This window comes from Eremomyces bilateralis, assembly GCF_010015585.1.
Source record: "Eremomyces bilateralis CBS 781.70 unplaced genomic scaffold P152scaffold_7, whole genome shotgun sequence".
NCBI lineage: Eukaryota > Fungi > Ascomycota > Dothideomycetes > Eremomycetales > Eremomycetaceae > Eremomyces > Eremomyces bilateralis.
Genome location: NW_022985073.1, coordinates 718,442 through 737,719, shown reverse-complemented (window position 1 = coordinate 737,719; position 19,278 = coordinate 718,442). Strand labels below are relative to the sequence as shown.

The 19,278-nt window shown below is 52.3% G+C and overlaps 7 protein-coding genes across 7 annotated transcripts; 5 read left to right on the top strand and 2 right to left on the bottom strand.

Moving 5' to 3' along the window:
- Positions 1–91: 91 nt before the first annotated feature.
- On the top strand, positions 92–617 carry P152DRAFT_373648 (uncharacterized protein; the record flags this gene model as incomplete). The annotated part of the gene is made up of 2 exons (XM_033675563.1): positions 92–526; positions 585–617. Coding segments are annotated over 2 exons (468 nt in total), but the record flags the coding sequence as incomplete, so codon positions are not given.
- A 2,511-nt stretch (positions 618–3,128) lies between these two features.
- On the top strand, positions 3,129–4,459 carry P152DRAFT_395250 (RAI1-domain-containing protein; the record flags this gene model as incomplete). The annotated part of the gene is made up of 3 exons (XM_033676297.1): positions 3,129–3,227; positions 3,289–4,204; positions 4,275–4,459. 3 exons carry the CDS (start codon positions 3,129–3,131, stop codon positions 4,457–4,459), a joined length of 1,200 nt encoding a protein of 399 aa, XP_033534999.1.
- A 1,447-nt stretch (positions 4,460–5,906) lies between these two features.
- P152DRAFT_316046 (uncharacterized protein) lies at positions 5,907–6,849 on the top strand. Its single transcript, XM_033675191.1, has one exon. The coding sequence runs from the start codon at positions 6,058–6,060 to the stop codon at positions 6,544–6,546; it is 489 nt and encodes a 162-aa protein (XP_033534998.1). The 5' UTR covers positions 5,907–6,057; the 3' UTR covers positions 6,547–6,849.
- A 5,466-nt stretch (positions 6,850–12,315) lies between these two features.
- P152DRAFT_315927 (STE-domain-containing protein) lies at positions 12,316–15,280 on the top strand. The gene is made up of 4 exons (XM_033675187.1): positions 12,316–12,856; positions 12,950–13,049; positions 13,107–14,834; positions 14,896–15,280. Exons 1-4 carry the CDS (start codon positions 12,718–12,720, stop codon positions 15,131–15,133), a joined length of 2,205 nt encoding a protein of 734 aa, XP_033534997.1. The 5' UTR covers positions 12,316–12,717; the 3' UTR covers positions 15,134–15,280.
- Positions 15,281–15,375: 95 nt separating this feature from the next.
- On the bottom strand, positions 15,376–16,689 carry P152DRAFT_506957 (phosphoribosylformimino-5-aminoimidazole carboxamide ribotide isomerase). Its single transcript, XM_033682508.1, has 2 exons — positions 16,305–16,689; positions 15,376–16,207 (listed from the first exon to the last, which is right to left on the bottom strand). Exons 1-2 carry the CDS (start codon positions 16,605–16,607, stop codon positions 15,692–15,694), a joined length of 819 nt encoding a protein of 272 aa, XP_033534996.1. The 5' UTR covers positions 16,608–16,689; the 3' UTR covers positions 15,376–15,691.
- A 159-nt stretch (positions 16,690–16,848) lies between these two features.
- P152DRAFT_434380 (uncharacterized protein) lies at positions 16,849–17,854 on the top strand (the record flags this gene model as incomplete). Its single annotated transcript, XM_033677487.1, has 2 exons — positions 16,849–17,281; positions 17,336–17,854. Exons 1-2 carry the CDS (start codon positions 16,940–16,942, stop codon positions 17,852–17,854), a joined length of 861 nt encoding a protein of 286 aa, XP_033534995.1. The 5' UTR covers positions 16,849–16,939.
- Positions 17,823–19,267, bottom strand: P152DRAFT_457722 (DUF410-domain-containing protein). Its single transcript, XM_033679290.1, has 4 exons — positions 19,114–19,267; positions 18,770–19,063; positions 18,633–18,709; positions 17,823–18,569 (listed from the first exon to the last, which is right to left on the bottom strand). Exons 1-4 carry the CDS (start codon positions 19,155–19,157, stop codon positions 17,992–17,994), a joined length of 993 nt encoding a protein of 330 aa, XP_033534994.1. The 5' UTR covers positions 19,158–19,267; the 3' UTR covers positions 17,823–17,991.
- Between the last annotated feature and the right edge of the window lie 11 nt (positions 19,268–19,278).

Sequence of the window (19,278 nt, the reverse complement as noted above, 5' to 3'; positions counted from 1 at the left end):
TTCTTCCCGCGCCTCCCTTCCCCCTTCATCACATTCCCACCCGATTCCCGATTTCCTACGCAATGACGACCCGGAACCCGAGCATGATCAAGATGAATTCTCCTGGGGACCATCTCACCCCTGCTTCCCACACCTCAACCCTCACGTCCCGATTTCCTCCCCTCTCTACCAAACAACACGCATCATCCGGATCAAGCGCGATTGGATGATCGTTGGGGACCTCGCGCCCACGTTTGCGAACCTGTATCCGGAAGTGCTGGATCCGATGATCCCGGAAGACGAGTTCCGCGCCATCGTGAAGAAGATCAATGGCGTGTTGATTGAGGAGTTCAGTCCCTGGAGTACGCGGGCGTGGGTCGATGCCTTCATGGGCGTCGCGACGGGGTGGCTGTGGGAGGACTTCGGACTGAGCCAGGTGAAGTTGCGGTTGCGGGAGTTGGAGAATTGGATTGAGGACTGGAATGAGAGGGTGGGGGCGAGGGAAGGAGTGAGGATTATTCCGTTAAGGAGATCAGCATATATGACGGTACGTCCCCTCTCATTCGAATGCATTATCATGGTAGGGAGCTAACTTATATCCGCAGATTGATATTCAAATCCCCGATCCACATATCGGCGCCGAGCAAGAGCGGACTAGTACCGGCCAAGAAGGGGAAGAACAGGGAGTAGCAGGTGGCGAGGGTGAGCATGAGCATGATCCGGAACGAGATGAGCAAACGGGACTACAGGTTCCGCCACCCGCTTTGCAGCAGCCATTGCAGGTATAAACGGAAAGGTTCGCGGCCACTTTGATCTTGTAGCACTGGTCTCATTCCTGTCTGATTCAGCAATAATCTTTTTGTTCAATGGCTGGTCAGCGTACCGCCATATCAATGATACCCAACCGCAATTACATTAATCATATTCCCCTATTCAAACCTTTCCTTTTCATCGTGTGCTTGTTTCCAATTACCTTCCAGTCATTTATGCGCTAAGCCTAGCGATCCCGAGCCTGACGCTCTCCCTTTTTATTGCCAGGGGTGCCTCGTATAATTATACCATAGAAAACGTTTCCAAGGATCTCGAAACCGAATGCGATCCTCCCCCAGGTCCCGGTGGGCTAGGATGATCTAAACGATCCAATCCATACCGAAGATGATCCAGAGCCTCAGGTCCATATATCCCTCCCCATAGCCTTTCTAACGAACAGATAACCGCCTTGGCGATCCCCTCGAAGAACCACCGTAACAGAGCACCGAGCACCGAGCAGAACACATAACGGCATCCCCTGGCTGAGAGAGAGGCGAGGTCGGAGTCCCACAGCGCGATCACGGACCGGAAAGCACGGAAATTTTCCGTTTGAGAGACATCGTCTGGGCAGACACCTCAGACGCAATTTATAACGCCGAGTCGGACCCCGCGTGCGTGTAGTCTCGGGGAGTTGGGGATGTGGCCATGTGAACCCGACCAGCGCAGGGCAGTCGCATATCTTCCCGCTTTATGGAGCAGTTTATGAAGACTTCCCAATCCAAGGGTGCGGGTAGTTGCAGGAATCCTTCAATCGGACATCCAACTCGGGGAGGTGAATTCCTGCCGACATCATGTCAAATGGGGCATATGGTTTCCGGTCAGATAATTTCTACTATATGGAGCACCAGTGAGTGGCCTGGTGATGTCCCAGAGAGGTTATTGGCAGACCGGATCTGGTAACCTCGCTGGTTTGCCCTTCAGGCTTCAGGATCAATTCCCTCGGGTTCTATTGTCTTTGCTTTTCTATTTTTGGTTTGCAAGTGAGTCTAAGGTATGGTGTTGCGCGCTGGATAGAATTCGCAGCGATGAAGTTCGCTATATCATCCGCTGAGCCGCTTCGTGTCAATCTCCTCTGCCGTCCGGCTATGATTCACAATCGTCGACCACCCCTCATCAGCCGGCGTCATGCCCACCAACGCGATAACCATCTCTCGCGCATCGGACGCCAGCTCCGCGCGACTGGTGCAGCTGCCCGAGGCTGTGATGCGACACGCCCGTATTCGATGCATATGAGAGCACCGCCGGTTTCTCATCGCTACTGGAATACTTGCCCAAGGATGCGTCCCAGATGCTCCGACTAACAAGCACTCGCACGGAATTCACGTTCCACAGCCGTTATCATTCGGATGGGTCTGTGTTAATCCGTGGTGGATATTCAGTCATCTAGAAGGGAACGAGCCGTCTCTATTCAGCTTCCGCGGTTCAGATATCGTAGCCTTTTAATTGCAGAGATACAATCTTGGCTCACACATACCCTCCCCCCTCGTTCCCCGCAATCCACCGCAACACGACTCTGGATTTTCCCATGTATAGAAGACTCCCTTCCAGAGGTGCGTGCAAGATGCTACAATGGACAGGGTCCTTTCGCTTCCTCCTTGGACGCGAACAAGATAAATGTGCTGAGGAAGGATATTGGAGCCGGCATGGTGTCCATTGTTAGGGCGTTTCCAAACGCTAGAGTGGCAGGACTTGAATCGAAGACTTGGGATAGCATTGATGAAAAGAATATGCGCTTCCTTTGAAAGCTTAGGATTGTCGTATGCAGTAATTAGAGATATAAATTAAGAGGCTTTGAAATATGTCGCAACGACTCTGTACTTGATATCCGAATATTCGAGAATAGGGATCATGACATCAAGGGGATAGTTAATGCTTTGGACTCAGCAGCATCTTAAAAAAAAAAGCGCAAGTCGTTATATTAACACATTCTGAAATAGAAAGGCTACCAAACGAAGATACCTTCCTGATAAATTACAGAGACGTTAATAGCAACTAAGTACCCCATGTTGCTTGAGTTCAAGTCATCGAAAGTAAATGCTGGATGCGACAAATGGATAGTTCGATTGAGATTGGGCTTCTCATCGTCAAGGGTCCAAGCATGTTGGGATCGTTGATTGATAACCACCTCATGATAGCTTCATCGACCACAAACAAGAACTCGAGAACCTGAACACTGGGACTACACCTTCCGCAACAGAGGGGCATTTAATTTGCTCTCTACTGTATATGCTGGTCCCCGCCATAGACTCGTGAGACGCATGTTTGTTTCCTGATCTTTACGATGAGACAAAGTCGAAGCTAATGACAATGTCTAGATGTAGAAGACTTCTACTGTCGCCATGGCTTCCCCCAAACAGTCTCAAGAATCGGTAGCTACCTTCGGCATCCGTCCAGTTGAGAGATTTTCAGGTGGAAGTTCAGCAATCAAGCGCCCACGAGTCCGTAGTCCTTCCAATCCAGCGCCAGACATGTACAAACCGTTGCTAAATATATATCCAGGAATTCACCCACTTCTCATACGACTCCGAGCACGTCTTCCACCCAGATGTCTCCTCTTTGAAGTACTACTACCCGCCTTCTCTCCCCTCAGACCTTTGCGCCGGCTTCTCTACCTTCCAAAAGCATGATGACAGCACAGACGAACACATCACGAGCCTCCTGCGCTCGGTGATGCTCCATGAGCAGTCCACGCGTACACGCACCAACTGCGACATCCTCACGTGGCGCGGGATGCTCACGAAGATCCTCACTACTCCATTTGACCGGTTCTCTGAGTTTGAGATGAACGCGACCTGCTTCCAAGGCACGATTTTCATCGAGGAGAACCATGCGTATAAAGTGGGGCAGCGGATACAACAGGACAGAGAAGCCAGGCAGCGGGGTGGAGTCAGCTCTGAGAGGCAGGACATGATGTCCTTTTGGGGATACAAGTTCGAGACGTTGTCAACGATTCCGGACGTATGGGATAAAGTCAGTAGAGACGCGATTGAGGGGCGGGAAAGTGACATTGTGGAGAATAAGAGCCAGTATTGTTCGGTGGTCTCCACTGGCATCGGAGGTGCAAAACTGGTCCTGGGCGGCGAGGTGGACGCTGTATGGGATCGTAAACCGGACCCGAGGCCGGAGGATGGTCAAGAAGGTATCCAGGGCACCCGATGGGTGGAGTTGAAGACAGCAGAGCAGCCATCATCGGACAAAGACATGGTGAAGTTCGAGAGGAAGCTGCTGAAGTTTTGGGCGCAGAGTTTCTTACTCGGCGTACCGAAGATCATCGTGGGATTTAGAAACAAGGACGGCATGTTGGTGTCTCTTGAGGAGTTGGAGACACAGAGCATTCCGGGAAATGTGAGGAGAGTCGGAAAGAGAACTTGGGATGGCAATATTTGCATCAATTTCACAGCAGCGTTCCTCGAGTGTGAGTACTACCCTTATCCACACAGCAGTGCTGGCGGTGAGTGCACGTTGCTAATTACAGTGGTCTTTAGTCTTGAAGTCTACTATTCGAGGCGAGGGTGTCTGGAGGATCTGTAGACGGCCTCAATCTCCTTCCATAGAGGTCTTCAAAGTCGAAAACAAAGGCCATGGAGAGATCCTCACTTCGGAGTTCATCAACTGGCGCACAAAAATCGCAGCAGATGAGCTTGCAGCAGCTCTCTCTGGGAAGGGATGATTGATACTATCGTCCAGATAATCTTAAAATGCATCGGTAAGCCATGAATTCCCCAACCCCATCCTATTTTCCATCTTGCTAACCCGAAAAGTTCATCGATTTGGCGGTTGCTATGAGTCCTCCAGGCCAGCCAAGTCACATCGGGTCGCATATCAGCACCTCAGTGAACTAGATTCAAGCACCCACACCACACAGATGAAGATTCACATGTGATGAAGGATCAAGCATCCGCTCTTACAGTAAGAAAGCTGTGGTCTTCCCCGATCCCGAACCATCGCAAGACTTTCACCGTCACAGTGCTATTGCACCATTCCACGCCTTCCAAAACTATGCCGCACATGGATGGTATCCATGATATCAGATATGGACATGGTAATTTGGAAGTCCTTCAGCAACTGCCGATCTTGTCGTCATCGCAATACCCGGTCTGGGCCCTGGGACATCGATACGAGCAGTAATAAAGAGAATCCTGGGCATCTGCTCTCAAGTGCGCAAGTAGGGAAGTCGGTCCAAACCAGATCTTCAAGCATGTCATGAGATATTGGAATACCGCAATCCTTTTAGTTCCTGAGCTGTAAAGCCTGCCCTGAAACTTAGGTGGTACTCTTGGATACCCTTCCAAGAACTCTAACTTAATGCATACACCCAGAAAACCCTGTCGATTCTGATACATACACGGAAGTGCCCAGTTCCATCTGCACGTATCCGCCCAATAGGGTTCCTCCGGATTTTTTGAGATCTGGATAGTCCAATGACGTGGGTGGTGGGGTTGGTATCGCCCGAGGGGTTTCTAATATATCTCAAACGCCGCTGTGAACCATGCAGGGAGATCGTGGGTCGGCTGACACAGATCAGTGTTTTTTGGAATTCCTCGCCGCTGCGGCCCGATCAGATGAGTCGCAACCAGACCGCGCAAAGAACCGTGCTGCTACTCTACCTTGAACCGTGAAGACACTACCAAAGGTTTATTCTTGTCGTTCGCGGCATGGGCGAACGAAGCCCTACGAGTGTTCTTCGGGTCAGCAATACCCGTCGTACGAACAACGCTGCAAGACAAGCGAACCTTACCCTTGGAAGGCTTCAGAAATCCCACACCTAGCGAGGATGCTGCTGTGAGATCGACCTTGCCCGTCCAGCGCCCGTTTGGTCCAGGCCGTCCTCTTCAGCACTCCGAGCGACAGTCGTATAGCTCTCACTGTCTGTGTGTCTGCACAAATTGTGTGTTGATATCGAGTACCATGGCAACTTTGGACATGCCATTGGTTTCTGGCACTGTGGTTCAAGCAACTCAACATTCAGTAGCACTACAAACCATACGAATGGCCAATCGCAAATGTTTCTGTCTCATCTTTATCTTCTCGACAAATCCATGATCCACCTACAGAGACCACCCTATGGGCAGACATCAAGATCTCACCAGTCGAGGGAACACAATATCCTCCGACACAAAGCGTATCGCGGGGCTGGAGAACCTCTCTGCTTGTTCGGCAAAGTTCTAGAAGCCCCGGAGCACTCGTTCCAAAGTAGTGATTGGCCATCACAGCTGAGACGGTCAACATCTATCAACGGAATCTGAAGCAGAGGGAGTTGGTCTCAGGATGGCGGTGAGACTCTCAGCCGTCGTTATCAGAGCTCGTAGGGCTCGATATGCTAGTGAAACAGGAACGGGTTTTGGTGATCCAGTATATCTTCGTTGGTCCATAGTAAATAATCGGTCGCAATGGATCAGTATGAATTTGCAATTGAGGTGTAGGACGATTCAGGAACCGCATTCCATTCTAATGGCGCACGGCGCTGAATTCCTTCCATGCGCACCACCACCGTATTCGACAGCGCTTTGCAGGATCGAACTATTCCTTGACAAGATAAACCATACATGCTTATGCACGAGCCTGGGTTGTAGATACAGTAAGTTCCTGCACATTATCTGGCATCCACAGAGTGTCAGTGCTGGTCAGTCAATACTCAATACAGTAATAACACTTACACATCCGCGTAAGCCTTCTTTCCCCACGACGATTTTCTTGCATGTGGCTCCAGTCTGTCGGCGCAGAAGTCTAGGTTCCGCGGCCCGCCTTGCCATCTGATGGCGACATGGTGATCCCCGTGGGGGTTAATCTACAGCCATCGGGGATGCACTGTACTGGACTACTGGTACAGCCCTTCATGGTCGTCAGTGAGGTGAACATATAGTCCGGGATCCCAGGTGATTGTATTCGGAGTGTCGGATCTCTGCGATATTAGGGCTTTGGCCATGTGGTCCGATTAATAGGGTTCGATTTTAACCGCAGAGTTGCTGAGGGAGCGGAGAGGACGGCCTCTATTCCAAAGTAGGTACGGTACCTCGACTACAATTTACAGTGGTTGGGATACCTCTGGTGGGAGGCACATTAGCTTCACACCGTCTAGCGGAGCCGCAGTTTTGCAGGGCAGGCGTTCGGCGACATTTTATACTGCGATTCGTAGTTGGCTGACTTCTCAGTCGAGGTCCCATGGCCGTTCATGTAAGCATGCTGGAAGTGGGAATACGATCATCAGTCAATGAAGAAATTGAAATCGAACAAGGTATATTGGGTAATAGAGTTAAGAGGTCCTGTACGAACAGTTTAACTGATTATCCTTGATATATAAGGATTTGGTAGGTGTGAGGCAAAAGGTATCATGTGTAACCAGACCGAAATGACTTATATTTCCTAACTACAATAGCCAAGCCGATTACAGTATCGTCCTAGAACTTGATGACTACATCTGTGTTGTCCAGCACCCAAGCCGATGTCAGCCGCTCTCCTATGGCAGACTACTCGAGCGAGAGGGCAGCCCAAGCAGAAGGGGGAGGGAACAGGGTCCATTATGCAGACGTTGCTCAATAAACCTTGCTCCATGCAGGTCCATCCAACAGGGCATGGAACTGCGTGCAAGTCTGACCATCAGTGAAACTAGAGCTGGTAGAATCTTCTAGCAGGCTCCGGGGATCGCGATGATGTCCAAGATAGCCAGACAGTCAGGCACCGATTTGATATTTGCTCCTGGCTGGTCCTCAACTTGGACGATCCTTCGATTCCTGATCTTGGACAAAGTACGGAGTACCTGCTCCGCGATTAGTTCAAGGAATCGCTGATGAAGGAGACAGGAGAGACCGCATCCATCTCATGCACTCCGTATGGACAAACAAGATATGGTCAAGTCTCCCCCGTGAAGCGATGTTTCACAGTTTGTTCAACGTGGATAAAATTGTCTTATCACCATGATGATATGTTGTCCCATTCCTCAAAGCGGACGCAACATGATCTTGTCGACAATTCTAATTACCCCGCCAACAATGCTCAGGCCATGCAACCAGGGTCGTCGTTCAGTCGTTCTCAAACTTCTCATGTTCTGCGACCACGTTTCAGAGAGGGGATCAACTGCAGGTGTGGACATGTAGTGCCGAGACCGCTAACTTGAACTGGTTAAGCACAGAGGCGCTAACATAACCATCTGATTGACCTAAAGTCCGGTGGTAGTACGGATACATACGGTGAACTCAGATATGGAAATGGAATCGAAGGAGATGTCGAAGCTTGTACTCTCCAAGGGTAACTGGCATATTATGCCTGTATCCTGCGACACTTGCTTCCTTCTAAGTGCAACTGTGGAGTACAGCATTCGAAGATGCATCAACTGGAGTAAGAAAAGAAAAGAACAGAACTACATTATGCCCAGGGAGGTGGCCGGTATCTATTTGATGTGGACCTTGGCTTGACTCAAGCCATCGTATCATTCACATGTCTGAATGAGAAATTCCCAACCTCCCAGGCTATCAAATTAATTGTATTCGTTTCGAGCGATAGCAGAGAGGCAAGTAGATCCACCGGAAAGTTTAAGGGTACTTAGAACTGAAGAAATAGTTGAAACTCGCATCGCCAACCTCGGTGAGGGAAAAACCAATACGGAAGAAATCCGAGGGGACTACGATCGGTTTTGGCTGCATTTGAACTACTTCCCTTCGATAAGAAGAGCAAGCAATCGAAAAGAATATCCTGCGGTAGCCTCTGGTGTTATGTGTGTTATGTGGTCTCGATGGTGTTGATGATCTGGTAAGTCCGGAGTAAGGTAAGTCGTTGGTTGACCAACAGTGATCAGCATTCCAGAGATCAGTACACACCTTCTACAGAAGCTACCAGCCTCCCTTCCTCACTGACAAAATAAACCTCCATCTACTGGTACTACCTCCGTACTTCTCTCCTGTCAAAACAGTCTCCAGGTTATGAATTGCTCCACAACTTTACGCAAACACGCAAACGTTCTTGTTCCGCTCTCCAGGTTAACACCCGGCGCCTGGACTAAAGCTAGGAGAACTTCGCTTGACGACATTTGGGAAACGTCAACACCATGGATATGGATACGGAGCATTCGACACCGATAACGGTAGGCTAAGCCAACGACTCATGCACCTGGGAGCCCGAGCCGTGAAGCACAAGCTTATCTATTAAACTTCAAAAGTCAAAACGTGCCTAGCAGCGGGCTTTCCCCACCTTCTCAATGGTGAACGCTTTCCCACCAGAGTCAAGCGTGATTCCGGGGACGGGTCGTTTATGCAAGAAAGTCTTAGAACAGTGTTGACATCGTCACAATGAGCCTATTATCCCCACAGGTGACAAGATGTGCCCAAGAAACCGAAGAAACCGACTCCCGGATCGGCTCCTTGTTATGGACAGTTTTCTGTTCGAGGCGTCTCCGGGAAGATGACCCGAGACACGGCGCCATCTGCAGAAACCAAGATGTGCCATGGTAACTTGACAAGGAATACAAGATCGGCTTGGGAGTTGAGAGTTGCGCGAATCTGACGTTATCGACAAACACAACCACTTATTCCGTACACATCGGACAGAAATCTCCAGCCAGACGTACACTCGTTCAACGTGCAGGAACGGTCCGCGTGTCCATCATGACGGGTCGAACCCAACCTCCTGCAGCCCGCTCTCTCGTTCCAAAGTCAAGCATCGGATCATCGGGCTGCTCTACCATTTTGCCTTGTTGTTGACTGGGGGGCTAGGCCCCTCATCACACATGATAGGGAAAAGGAGCCATTTTTAGGTCGTCAATTGAATCATTCCGTCATCCAACATATATTAACTGCTGTTATTACCCCAGTACCTGCAGCGCACATGATCAATGATGACCATCAAACCTACCGGACATTTGGATTCATCAAGCAGGAAATCTCCGGTACAGCGATTCCGGCTCAAAAATCCGGCTCCATCATCGAAAATAGGACCAGGCGGTTATATGCCTCTGGTACCTTACATACACTGCTCATCAAACAAGTGTTGGCTATTGGATGGTCCCGATCATCGGGATCTCTGTCTACCAAAATAGGTCGTTACACACAGTCAAGTGGACGGCGGGCGGCTCCAGAGTAATATGAACTCCATTCAGGCGCTTGGAGTAGATGAGGCTCCCTGATGTCGACATTATGGGACGTGAGAGCCAAAGACCTGTCAGCAACCCCAAAATTGGAAACGAGATGCTGGACCAATCAGCTATCGTGGTGGGTTGAGCTACAGCGGTGGAGACTGGAGCGGCTTTTGTAACAGTCCAGAACCATGGCTCGCTCGTTTCATGAGCCGCGAGAAAGTGAACATTCCACCTGTGTGGGATGGCTTGCATATACCGCTTTCCTATTTTCTGTTCTGAGTCATTCCTCTGCTGTCCCATTCCTATAATCATAGGTCTTCTATTGGTATGAATCATAAAATACAGGTCGTATATCATCGCGGATTCGCGGCGGCGGGTAGTAAGGAGGAGTCAAGGAGGCTGAGCCTGCAGGTGTTTATGTATTGGGAATTTGAGAATGCCTGATACGAGGATCATGGTAGCTTGAGCAATTGAAGTCTTCCAGCACGACAGATAGCGAAGGCGAGACTGCCCATTTCCGAGGCCGAATTCAGACGCATACCACAGGGTCTGCTTTCTTGTCTCTCGTCAGTCGTCACCTTTGCTGGGCATGCAACCAGTCACACCCCTCAGTCGGGGTGCAGATGGTGTGGACGAATTATCTGCCACCAAAATTCTGTCTCAACACTCGCTCATCTCCACTTCATCCATGACCTCTCATTAAATCAGAAGGAAAGACAACGATTCAGAGCAGGGCGGATATGATATCTAATTATATCTGACAGCGGTGGTGAACTGGGCGAGGCGCCAGGATGTCTGATTTGGTCCAGCTGGGTGAGAATAATTACGCTTTCACGAAAATTCCTGTGAGCGTGTCGCCGGTCTTTCGCGGCAGGTGATAGAGAATAGGTTGAGCGAACGGACACTCGATCGCCAACCAGTTGCCAGGGAGCCACACGCAGTGTGGATTTGTGCTCACCTTTCGATATGTCACGTATTAGGGAATACGGATTTCCTCGTTCTGTTCACCTCAGCCATTCTTTGGACAAGCCCAGACGTAGCAGACAGCGGTGCATGAAGAGCTGCATGTGAGCCCTAGGCGAGGCATGGTACGTATACCTGGGATAGTTTGGTACGGAATACAAATCAGAAGAACCTCATCTCATCCTAGTTCTCCCAAGGACAGGTTGGATGGAGAAGGTCAAAAGCAGCGAGTCATCGATGTGGGCGACCATTGGGCGGACGTTAATTAGCTACGAGGGCCGAAACAAGGCCTCACGGCGATGATGAGAAGGGTTCAATTGGCTAATATCACCAAGGCCCACAGCTTCTCATCCCGAACCCCCGAATCCATCCCTGGCCGCGTTGAAAATGTGAAACGACCCCACCACCACCAGTCCACCACCCATACCTTTCCTCCCCAGTTTCAGAATCTCCAAACCGAAGAACCCTCGTAGCGATGGTCACTTGGCGGCCGGGCTGCCAGATTGTCACACATGCATCAAATGCTCGCACTCCACCAACCGACCCTGATTTTGACTTTTCCCGCCTATTACATGCTTCGCAATGTTGCTGTCGACTGGAGCCCAAGACCGTGGAGATCCAGAGAATGCTAAGCACGACTCCATAATCCATATCCTGTATCTGCAGCTTCTGCACCTTGCCCTTAGCCTCGTCCCTGTGCCCTCTTCGGGGCCTCGTTCTCTTGAATAAGGTTACATTATACATATCTTATCCAACTAGCGCTGGCCAAGTCGCTTCACAGTTCACACTCTCCGCTTGCCCTGGTCTTGTTTGGGTTTTGGTCTATCCATCGAGGTCCCAGCCATCCGGAGCCCACCAGACCAGCCGCAGTGCATTGAGGGATTCTGGGATTCTGGGAGGTGTCTGGTTCCATCTCCGACGAGTCGACGACGTGCTGGGGCAAGTGTGGGCTCACAATCACAATGGTGGAGTCCGAGCACTGAGATGCCAGTCGGTCCCGCACTCCTCCCGCCACCTGGACGGGCACATTGCTTGTTGGAGTGAATTTCGAACACGAAATACCGTTCGCGGGGAAAAGGCTAAAGGAGTCTAATCTCCTCCGGGCGCCTGCCGGCCACCAAAAGAGGCTTTTTTAGTCTCATAGGCGGAGAACTGCCCACCCGATGCTCAGCGCCAGCGTCTGTTTTAAATCTCTTTTCTGCAGGGTGGATCAGAAGCGGCTTTGAATCCTTGTCGCGCTTCGCTCAGAAACCTCTCATTCTTCCTCCGAAACCCCGATAACCCTCCCTACCCAGCCAGTTTCCATACCTTCTTTGTGTTTCATCTTTTTCAAACCCATCTGCTTGTTCCATCTGGTTCTCGCACTCCAAAGGTCGTCTTCTCATATCATAACCCATTCTTCGTCCACTTCGCTACCTTTATCCCTTATCTACTACCACCGCCTTTCCTCGACATCATCTCCGCCCCGACGCCTATATTGCTTCGAGTTCGATCGAGGGCCGGATCCCCGAGACTCGCTTCGTTTGCGTTTCGTGATCGCATTCCGTTCTTACTTCCCCATTTCCTCTCCTCACCTACCCGCCTCCACCGAAACCGCTTCGCCTTCAGATTCTTTCCAAACGTTTACGTTTGAACCTTCGTTGTCTGCTGGCCGTCTGGACGCAAGATCTGACTCTTAACATCTCTCGTTCCGAAACCATCGGCAGGTAATTCCTCGTGGACCGTTCTCTGCGAAAACGGTCCATTTCCTTCACAAGGTCACATCCGTTGGGTTGAGCCTATTTTGTCATCTGCGTCTGGAACTGTAACACAGCTTCGCCTGCGATATCCTCTCGTTCTGCTGTCTCCATTTAACTCGCCGTGCGTCGTCTCGAGTCCCAGGCCGGTAGATACGGATCATGTATTCAAATTCACACGCTGGCGCAATGCCTCCTCCACAGACCAGGACTGTCGCACCGGAAACATTTCTGCTGGATCAGGATGCGCAGCAGAGTCTACCCCCCGATGCCGTTGTAGCGTTGCAGCAGGTCGATAATTGTAAGTGCGATTCTGACGTTGCGCCGCGAACATACCGTTCCCAACGATCACCAACGGTCCACGAACGGCCTCATGCTGACGGCTTTTGCTCAGTGAAATACTTCCTTCTATCTGCTCCCGTCGACTGGAGTCCAGATCAATACATTCGACGGTTCCTACTGCCAACCGGTGAATATGTATCTTGTGTGTTATGGTAAGGAAATGATTCCAAAGCATTCCATCTTCCCAACCTAACCGGCAATGGCAATAGGAACAATCTCTTCCACATCTCGGGTACGGATATCGTGCGATGTCTCTCGTTCCGATTCCAGGCGTTCGGCCGACCTGTCAAGAACTCGAAGAAGTTCGAGGAGGGGATCTTTTCCGATCTTCGGAACCTTAAGTCTGGCACGGATGCGTCCCTCGAAGAACCCAAGAGCGCGTTTCTGGATTTCTTGTACAAGAACAATTGCATCCGTACGCAGAAAAAGCAGAAGGTTTTCTACTGGTACAGCGTCCCACACGACCGACTCTTCCTCGATGCCTTGGAACGGGACCTGAAGAGGGAGAAGATGGCCCAAGAGCCAACGACGGTTGCCGTCAGCGAGCCTGCGCTCTCTTTTGAGTTTGACTCGTCTCAATCGCTCTTTGAGCAGCTCACGAAGGCGCAGCAGACCAATTCTTCGTCCTTCAATAACAACAATAACAACAATAATAGCAGCAGCGTCCAGAATTTCTCGCAATCCACGTCGCCGGTGATGCGAGCCATGGACTCGATGCCCCCTCCTCCGATGGTTCACCAAGGGATGCCGCATAGCGTTACTGAAGATCCAACCATGACAAGCATGGCAGCCTACCCAGCAATGAGCCTCCCCTCGGCGATGGCTGGTGCGGTCGCCAAGTCCCGAGAGCGTGAGTTCGCTCCTGTGCAGTACGATCGCAACGGGATTCCACTCTCGCAAGTTCATCAACGTCATAGCTCCATGCCTGCATATATGGAGTACTCGCCCGCCCCTTCCTTCGTCTCATCCCATTATGAAGACTACTCCACCCGCGGCATCTCGTTTGAGCCGTTGACACCACCGCAGCACTCTGTCAATCTCGGCGCGGAGCCAGCTTATATCGCCAACGAAGATACCGGCCTTTACACCGCGATTCCCGATCTCGGTCCTTCGGCCGCTCCCTTCAACCCGCTCATGCAGATTCCTCCTTCCAACCTCGTTGGAAATCACTTCTCGAACGTTGGCTCGCGACCCTATGCTCCCTCAACGGTCTACTCCGTCATCGAAGGCTCTCCCACCTACAAACAGCGCCGTCGACGCTCCTCCCTGAGCGCATCCGGGATCGCTGCCGCAGTGTCGGCCGCTACATCTGGTGCCGGCTCGACCCCTGGCCCAACCTCTCACCAATCCCACCGCCCTTCCGACCTCCGCCGCAGCATGTCTAGCTCCGCCATCCCACTGGTGGAGGTTGACGAGTCAGCGCATCCCTCGCCCTCACAACCACAACCAAAGCAACAAGCGACACCGGGGGCGCAACAACAACAGCATCAACCAAGCCAAAGCCAAACGCAACAGCAAATCCAAGATCACATGTCCCGCCACAGCACCCCGCTCTCCCGCATCGAAGACAATCCCCACACCCACCCCGCCAACCTCTCCGTCCTCTCCACCGACGACCTCTCCAACGGCCTCGGCAGCTCCACCGACGCCTACGGCGAAGCCTCCGCGCAGCTCACGCACTCCGCCGTCGCTCGCGCCGCCGGCATGAGCGCGGCCATGGGCGGCGGACCCGGCGTGTACCGACGCGCTCGCAGCGCCACGATGATGGAGCTGGGCCCGTATCCGCAGAAGAGTCACAGCTGCCCGATCCCGACGTGCGGTCGGCTGTTCAAGCGATTGGAGCACCTGAAGCGGCACGTGCGGACGCACACGCAGGAGCGGCCGTACGTGTGTGGGCTGTGCGGGAAAGCGTTCTCGCGGAGCGATAACTTGGCGCAGTATGTTCTTTTTTCTTGCATTAACTACGTTGATGGGTTTCTGACTAACGAGATTTGATAGACACCGTCGCACGCACGACTCGAATGCGAACGGCGAGATGCCATTCAGCGACGAGGACCTTGACGAGACGGACGATCCCCTTGGACTGGGCGAGTCTCCTGATTCTGGGAACGATTTCGTCAGCCCAGGGGTGACGGCGGGCGCCCTGGGCGTGTCGTTGTCCGAGATCGCACCTGGTTTGACCGATCTGCATGCGATGGGAGGGATGAACAATTTGGTGGCTGCTCAGAATTACTGACTAGCCGCGGGTGCGGACTAAGGGCGAACGGAAGCGTTCCAGGTGTTTGAGGGTTTCAAAAACGGTGGTTATGGGTGAGGTTCTTATGAGATTCATGTTTCTCTTTTCGCATCTTTTTTGGGGGGGGTTCTTTGGCTTTTTCTTTGGGCTGCGATGGTGACGTCTGAAGAAGGAAAATTTCGTTTGTTTGATTTGCCTTTCGGAACGGGGTGGATGTTTGATATGACGAACATGTGAGCGACGGAGGTGGAGGAACGTACATGGAGACGAGATCTGCACAATAGACTTCGTACATGGTTAGGGGCGGAAGAAGAGTTTTGGTCACGAATTGGCAACGGCAGCTTTCTCACACTTCATGGATTGTGGGGATGGCCGTCACGGCGCTTGACGAATGTTTCTGTTTCTCATCATCTTCTGCCATTTTATATAGCATTCTCTATCATGTAGAATATCCTATCTATCCTGCCGAGGCCTGTATAGGGGTATACTTATCCAGTCATATCAAGAACTCCTGGTTTCAATACTGCTGCTGCCGTTGAGTCTTCTGACTTGGTTATATCATTTGCCTGCCAACTCCTTCTCCCTTCGCTCCTCTCTCCTATTCCACTCCACGCACTCCTCCAACGTCACCCCTCTGCCTCCAAAAATGTCCAACGCACTCCCGATAGTCAAGTCCACTTTCCCTTGACTCAACTCTCTTACTCTATCCAAGTCCTTTACGGTGCTGGCCCCACCCGCATATGTCACCGGGATACTGCACCAGCTCGCCAAGTTCCTTACCAAGTCCTCGTCTAGCCCCGACTGCAACCCTTCCACATCGGCCGCATGGATCAGAAACTCCGAGGTATACGGCGCGAGCATTTTGATCGTCCCTTCATTCACCTCCATGTCGGTGATGGTCTGCCACTTGTTCATGGCCACCCACCAGGTCACCACCCCTTCACTGGATACGCGTCGTCGGCAGGAGAGGTCGACGACCAGCTTTGAAGTGTCATCGTCGAGGACGGCGATGACGGACCGTAGGCGATCGAGAGAGAAACGGCCGTTAGGGAAGAGGAAGGAGGTGATGATTACCTACTTTTGGGAGGCGTTGGGCTTAGCACAAATGGATCAATCACACTGCGGATTGCAAAACTTTCAATCAAAATAAAAAAAATAGGATTCCGCCTACCTTGCCAGCCCCTCGCCGTATCCATTCCCCCGCGTTCCCATCATTCACCCCTCCCCCGACTTGCAGTTCTCCCGGCCATGCCTCGCATGCTGCCGTCGCTGCGTCATCATTCCCCGGACCCAACATGATGATGTGAGCGCCCGTGAGGCCATTGTCTTTGTAGAGCGATGCGAAATGTGAGGAGGGGAGGGTGGAGGTGTGGTTCGTGCGGAGGGCAGAGGGGGATGAATCGGAGAGGGTGCCGCCGACGATTTGCTTGACCTGGCCGGCGTGGAGGTCGATGCAGGGGCGGAAGCGGGTCATAGTTGGATGGTCATGCGAGACGGAGAGCAATTGTCTATTAGTGAGGTTATAATTGGTATAGGAACATGTATTTTCACGATCCCAATTCAGCTGTTGAAGCGATATCGCAAATCGCAAGGCATCAAAATTTGTAGGTGATAAGGCCGCAAGGCCACCACTTATTTGGTGGGGCATGGGTTGGAGGCTGGAGCATCAACTCGATCGACAAAATTTCCCAAGAGTTTCGGACTTCGAAACATATAATTTCCACGCTTTACCCACGTTTTGCACCACTCACCCCCCATTCCAGCCGCACTGCCCCTAGCAAATCCTCCCCCCTCAGCCCTACCAACATGGCCATGCTAGGAAAGCGAAAACGACGATCCCCCGAGAAGGATGCGAGGGACGGAAGTGAGAGCGGGAGCGAAGAGGATGTCCGAGAAGTGTTCCGCAGGCATTTCGAGGCTCGATTTAAGGCATTACCGGAGGCGGTGAGCAAGGAACGGAAGCAGGATGATCTAAGCGAAAGCGAGGGTGATCAGGACGATTCTGCGGGGGAGGATGGAGAGGACGATTGGGAGGGATTGTCGGATGACGATACAGCGCCTGTCGAGGTTGTGGATCATGCGGAGGTGTCGAGAGTAGCGATGGAGGATGAGGAGAGTGCTGGGAGGGCGGGCATGCGCGCATTTATGGTGCGCCTTTCTCCGTTTGATAGTGCTGCATAGCATCTGCTAATCGCTCTATAGTCCTCGAAACCCCCGTCGTCATCCGCAGCGGGCCGTAAACCTACCAAACCTCCCCTAACCAACGACTCCCCCGACTCCGACACTGAAACCCACAACCTTGCCAACGACCGCGCGCTGCAAAAGCTGCTCCGCGAATCCCGCCTCCTCTCCGAATCCGCCGGCTCGAATGGACCGCTCAGCTCGCTCGCCCCGATGGGCCGCAACCGGCACAAAGCGCACGAGCTGCATCTCCTGTCGCTCGGCGCGAAAGGATCCGTCCACGCGGAGCAGAACGTGCCGATGTTGAAGCGGAAGGGGATGGAGAGTGCGGCGAGGGAGAAGGAGAGGAAGCGGAGGAAAGAGGCGGGGGAGACGGGGGTGGTGTTGGAGAAGGCAAGGAAGGAGAAGACGACGAGGACGAGGGATCGCGGGATTGGGGTGGGGGTGGGGAGGTTTAAAGGGGGGACGTTGAAGTTGAGTCAGAATGATGTGAAGAGGATTACGGGTCCGAAGGAGAAGAGTAGGAGAGGGAGGAGATGAAGCTCGTTGGTGCAAATATACCCATGCATTTCGTCAGCTTCACTAGTACTGTCCATGAAATTGGCATCGTTCATGTCCGCGTATAGCATTGTATGCGTGATAATCGTCTCATATTTACAGACGTCTGTCTATCCTCCTCAATCCAGACCCGGCGTAGGCGGCGCAGGTAAGTTCATACCCCTTCCTTTGACCTCCTTTTTCCTCCCCTGCCCCATACCACCCATGTTGAACATATTCCCCATCATATCGAAGAGGGGGTTACTCTGCGACGGGATCTTGATCCCGAAGTAGATCTCGCCAATCTGCGCCAGGGCCTCGTCCCACATGCCTACCTCCTTCAAGTTCGCCGCGTAGTGGCTCTTCAGCTGCTTAAAGAGATCGGGCGCACCCCGCTGCACAGCGAGGAGGAGCAGTCCGAGGAAGTTGAGGAGGGGTAGCGACGGATACACGCGCAGGTCGGAGGACTTCGTGCTGACTTCTTGGACGGCCAGGGTGGAGCTGCCGGTGCTGAGGCGGGACGTGAAGAGGAGGAGGGACTGGTTGGCGGCGCGGATGTTGCCAATGAGGAGGTACGGTAGCACGGCGCGTGCGGCGTAGAGTGGTGCGGTATGCGACGCATCTTCGGTGAACCATTCGTATTCCAGGCGGATGAGCTGTTCGGGCGATTCTTTGGTGCCTAGGATGAAGTGTCGTTCGGCGTCATAGGTTTCGGATGCTAGAGGTTGGATGGAGTCAGCAACCCTTCAACAAAGCATGCTCTGGGGGGTTGTAGAAGTACCTTCAGCGAACACCGTTCCTGCTACATGGTGTAGCTCCGGATCTCCAGCAGGATACTCTCCAAACTTCGATGACCATCTGCACGTATCATAGTCAACCTGTCGTTCCGCTGATTTCCAGATCCTGTCGTCCACTTACACCATCATCTCATTCACAAACCGCTTCATCGTCGGCTCTCCCGGCGGAAATGTCCTCAACAACGACACCAACTTGGCCCTGCTCGCCGCATCCGGCGCCTTCTCGCCCTTCGTCCAGACGTCCAGCAAAAAGAGACAGAGATCCCCCCCGCTGCCGCCCTGGCCGGCCTTGAGGAGGAGACCGGCGCCGGAGGCGAGGATGTCCGCGGCGGCATCGTAGTTGGTCTGCTTGATGTAGCGGGCCGCAATGACGCGCAGTTGTTGGTGTGCTTCGTAGTATTGACCTTCTTCGATTCTGGGAGAGAGTTAATGCTGCCAAATGTGACTCGCCGGCGCAAGACGTACTTCTCCTTCTGACGGGCGATGGTTTTCTCTATCTTGGAAGCCATGGTTGCTTGCAGTGTAGATCAAGCTCGAAAGGCTGGTTGGGAGGAGAGAATGTATTTAGTCAGGCTGATATTTGGCAAGGATTCTTTTCAAGTGGAGAGATGGTGAGGTTGGATGGAGATG

Bases quoted from the DNA above. Each gene is read 5' to 3' on its own strand.
- P152DRAFT_316046 (XM_033675191.1), top strand. From the start codon at position 6,058: ATGGCGGTGAGACTCTCAGCCGTCGTTATCAGAGCTCGTAGGGCTCGA.
- P152DRAFT_457722 (XM_033679290.1), bottom strand. From the start codon at position 19,157: ATGGCTTCCAAGATAGAGAAAACCATCGCCCGTCAGAAGGAGAA. The intron at 19,064-19,113 runs GTACGTCTTGCG...ACTCTCTCCCAG, and splicing joins ATCGCCCGTCAGAAGGAGAA to AATCGAAGAAGGTCAATACT. The intron at 18,710-18,769 runs GTAAGTGGACGA...TGATACGTGCAG, and splicing joins TTTGTGAATGAGATGATGGT to ATGGTCATCGAAGTTTGGAG.
- P152DRAFT_315927 (XM_033675187.1), top strand. From the start codon at position 12,718: ATGTATTCAAATTCACACGCTGGCGCAATGCCTCCTCCACAGACCAGG. The intron at 12,857-12,949 runs GTAAGTGCGATT...GCTTTTGCTCAG, and splicing joins GTTGCAGCAGGTCGATAATT to TGAAATACTTCCTTCTATCT. The intron at 14,835-14,895 runs GTATGTTCTTTT...GAGATTTGATAG, and splicing joins CGGAGCGATAACTTGGCGCA to ACACCGTCGCACGCACGACT.
- P152DRAFT_506957 (XM_033682508.1), bottom strand. From the start codon at position 16,607: ATGACCCGCTTCCGCCCCTGCATCGACCTCCACGCCGGCCAGGTCAAG. The intron at 16,208-16,304 runs GTAGGCGGAATC...TCCCAAAAGTAG, and splicing joins TACGGCGAGGGGCTGGCAAG to GTAATCATCACCTCCTTCCT.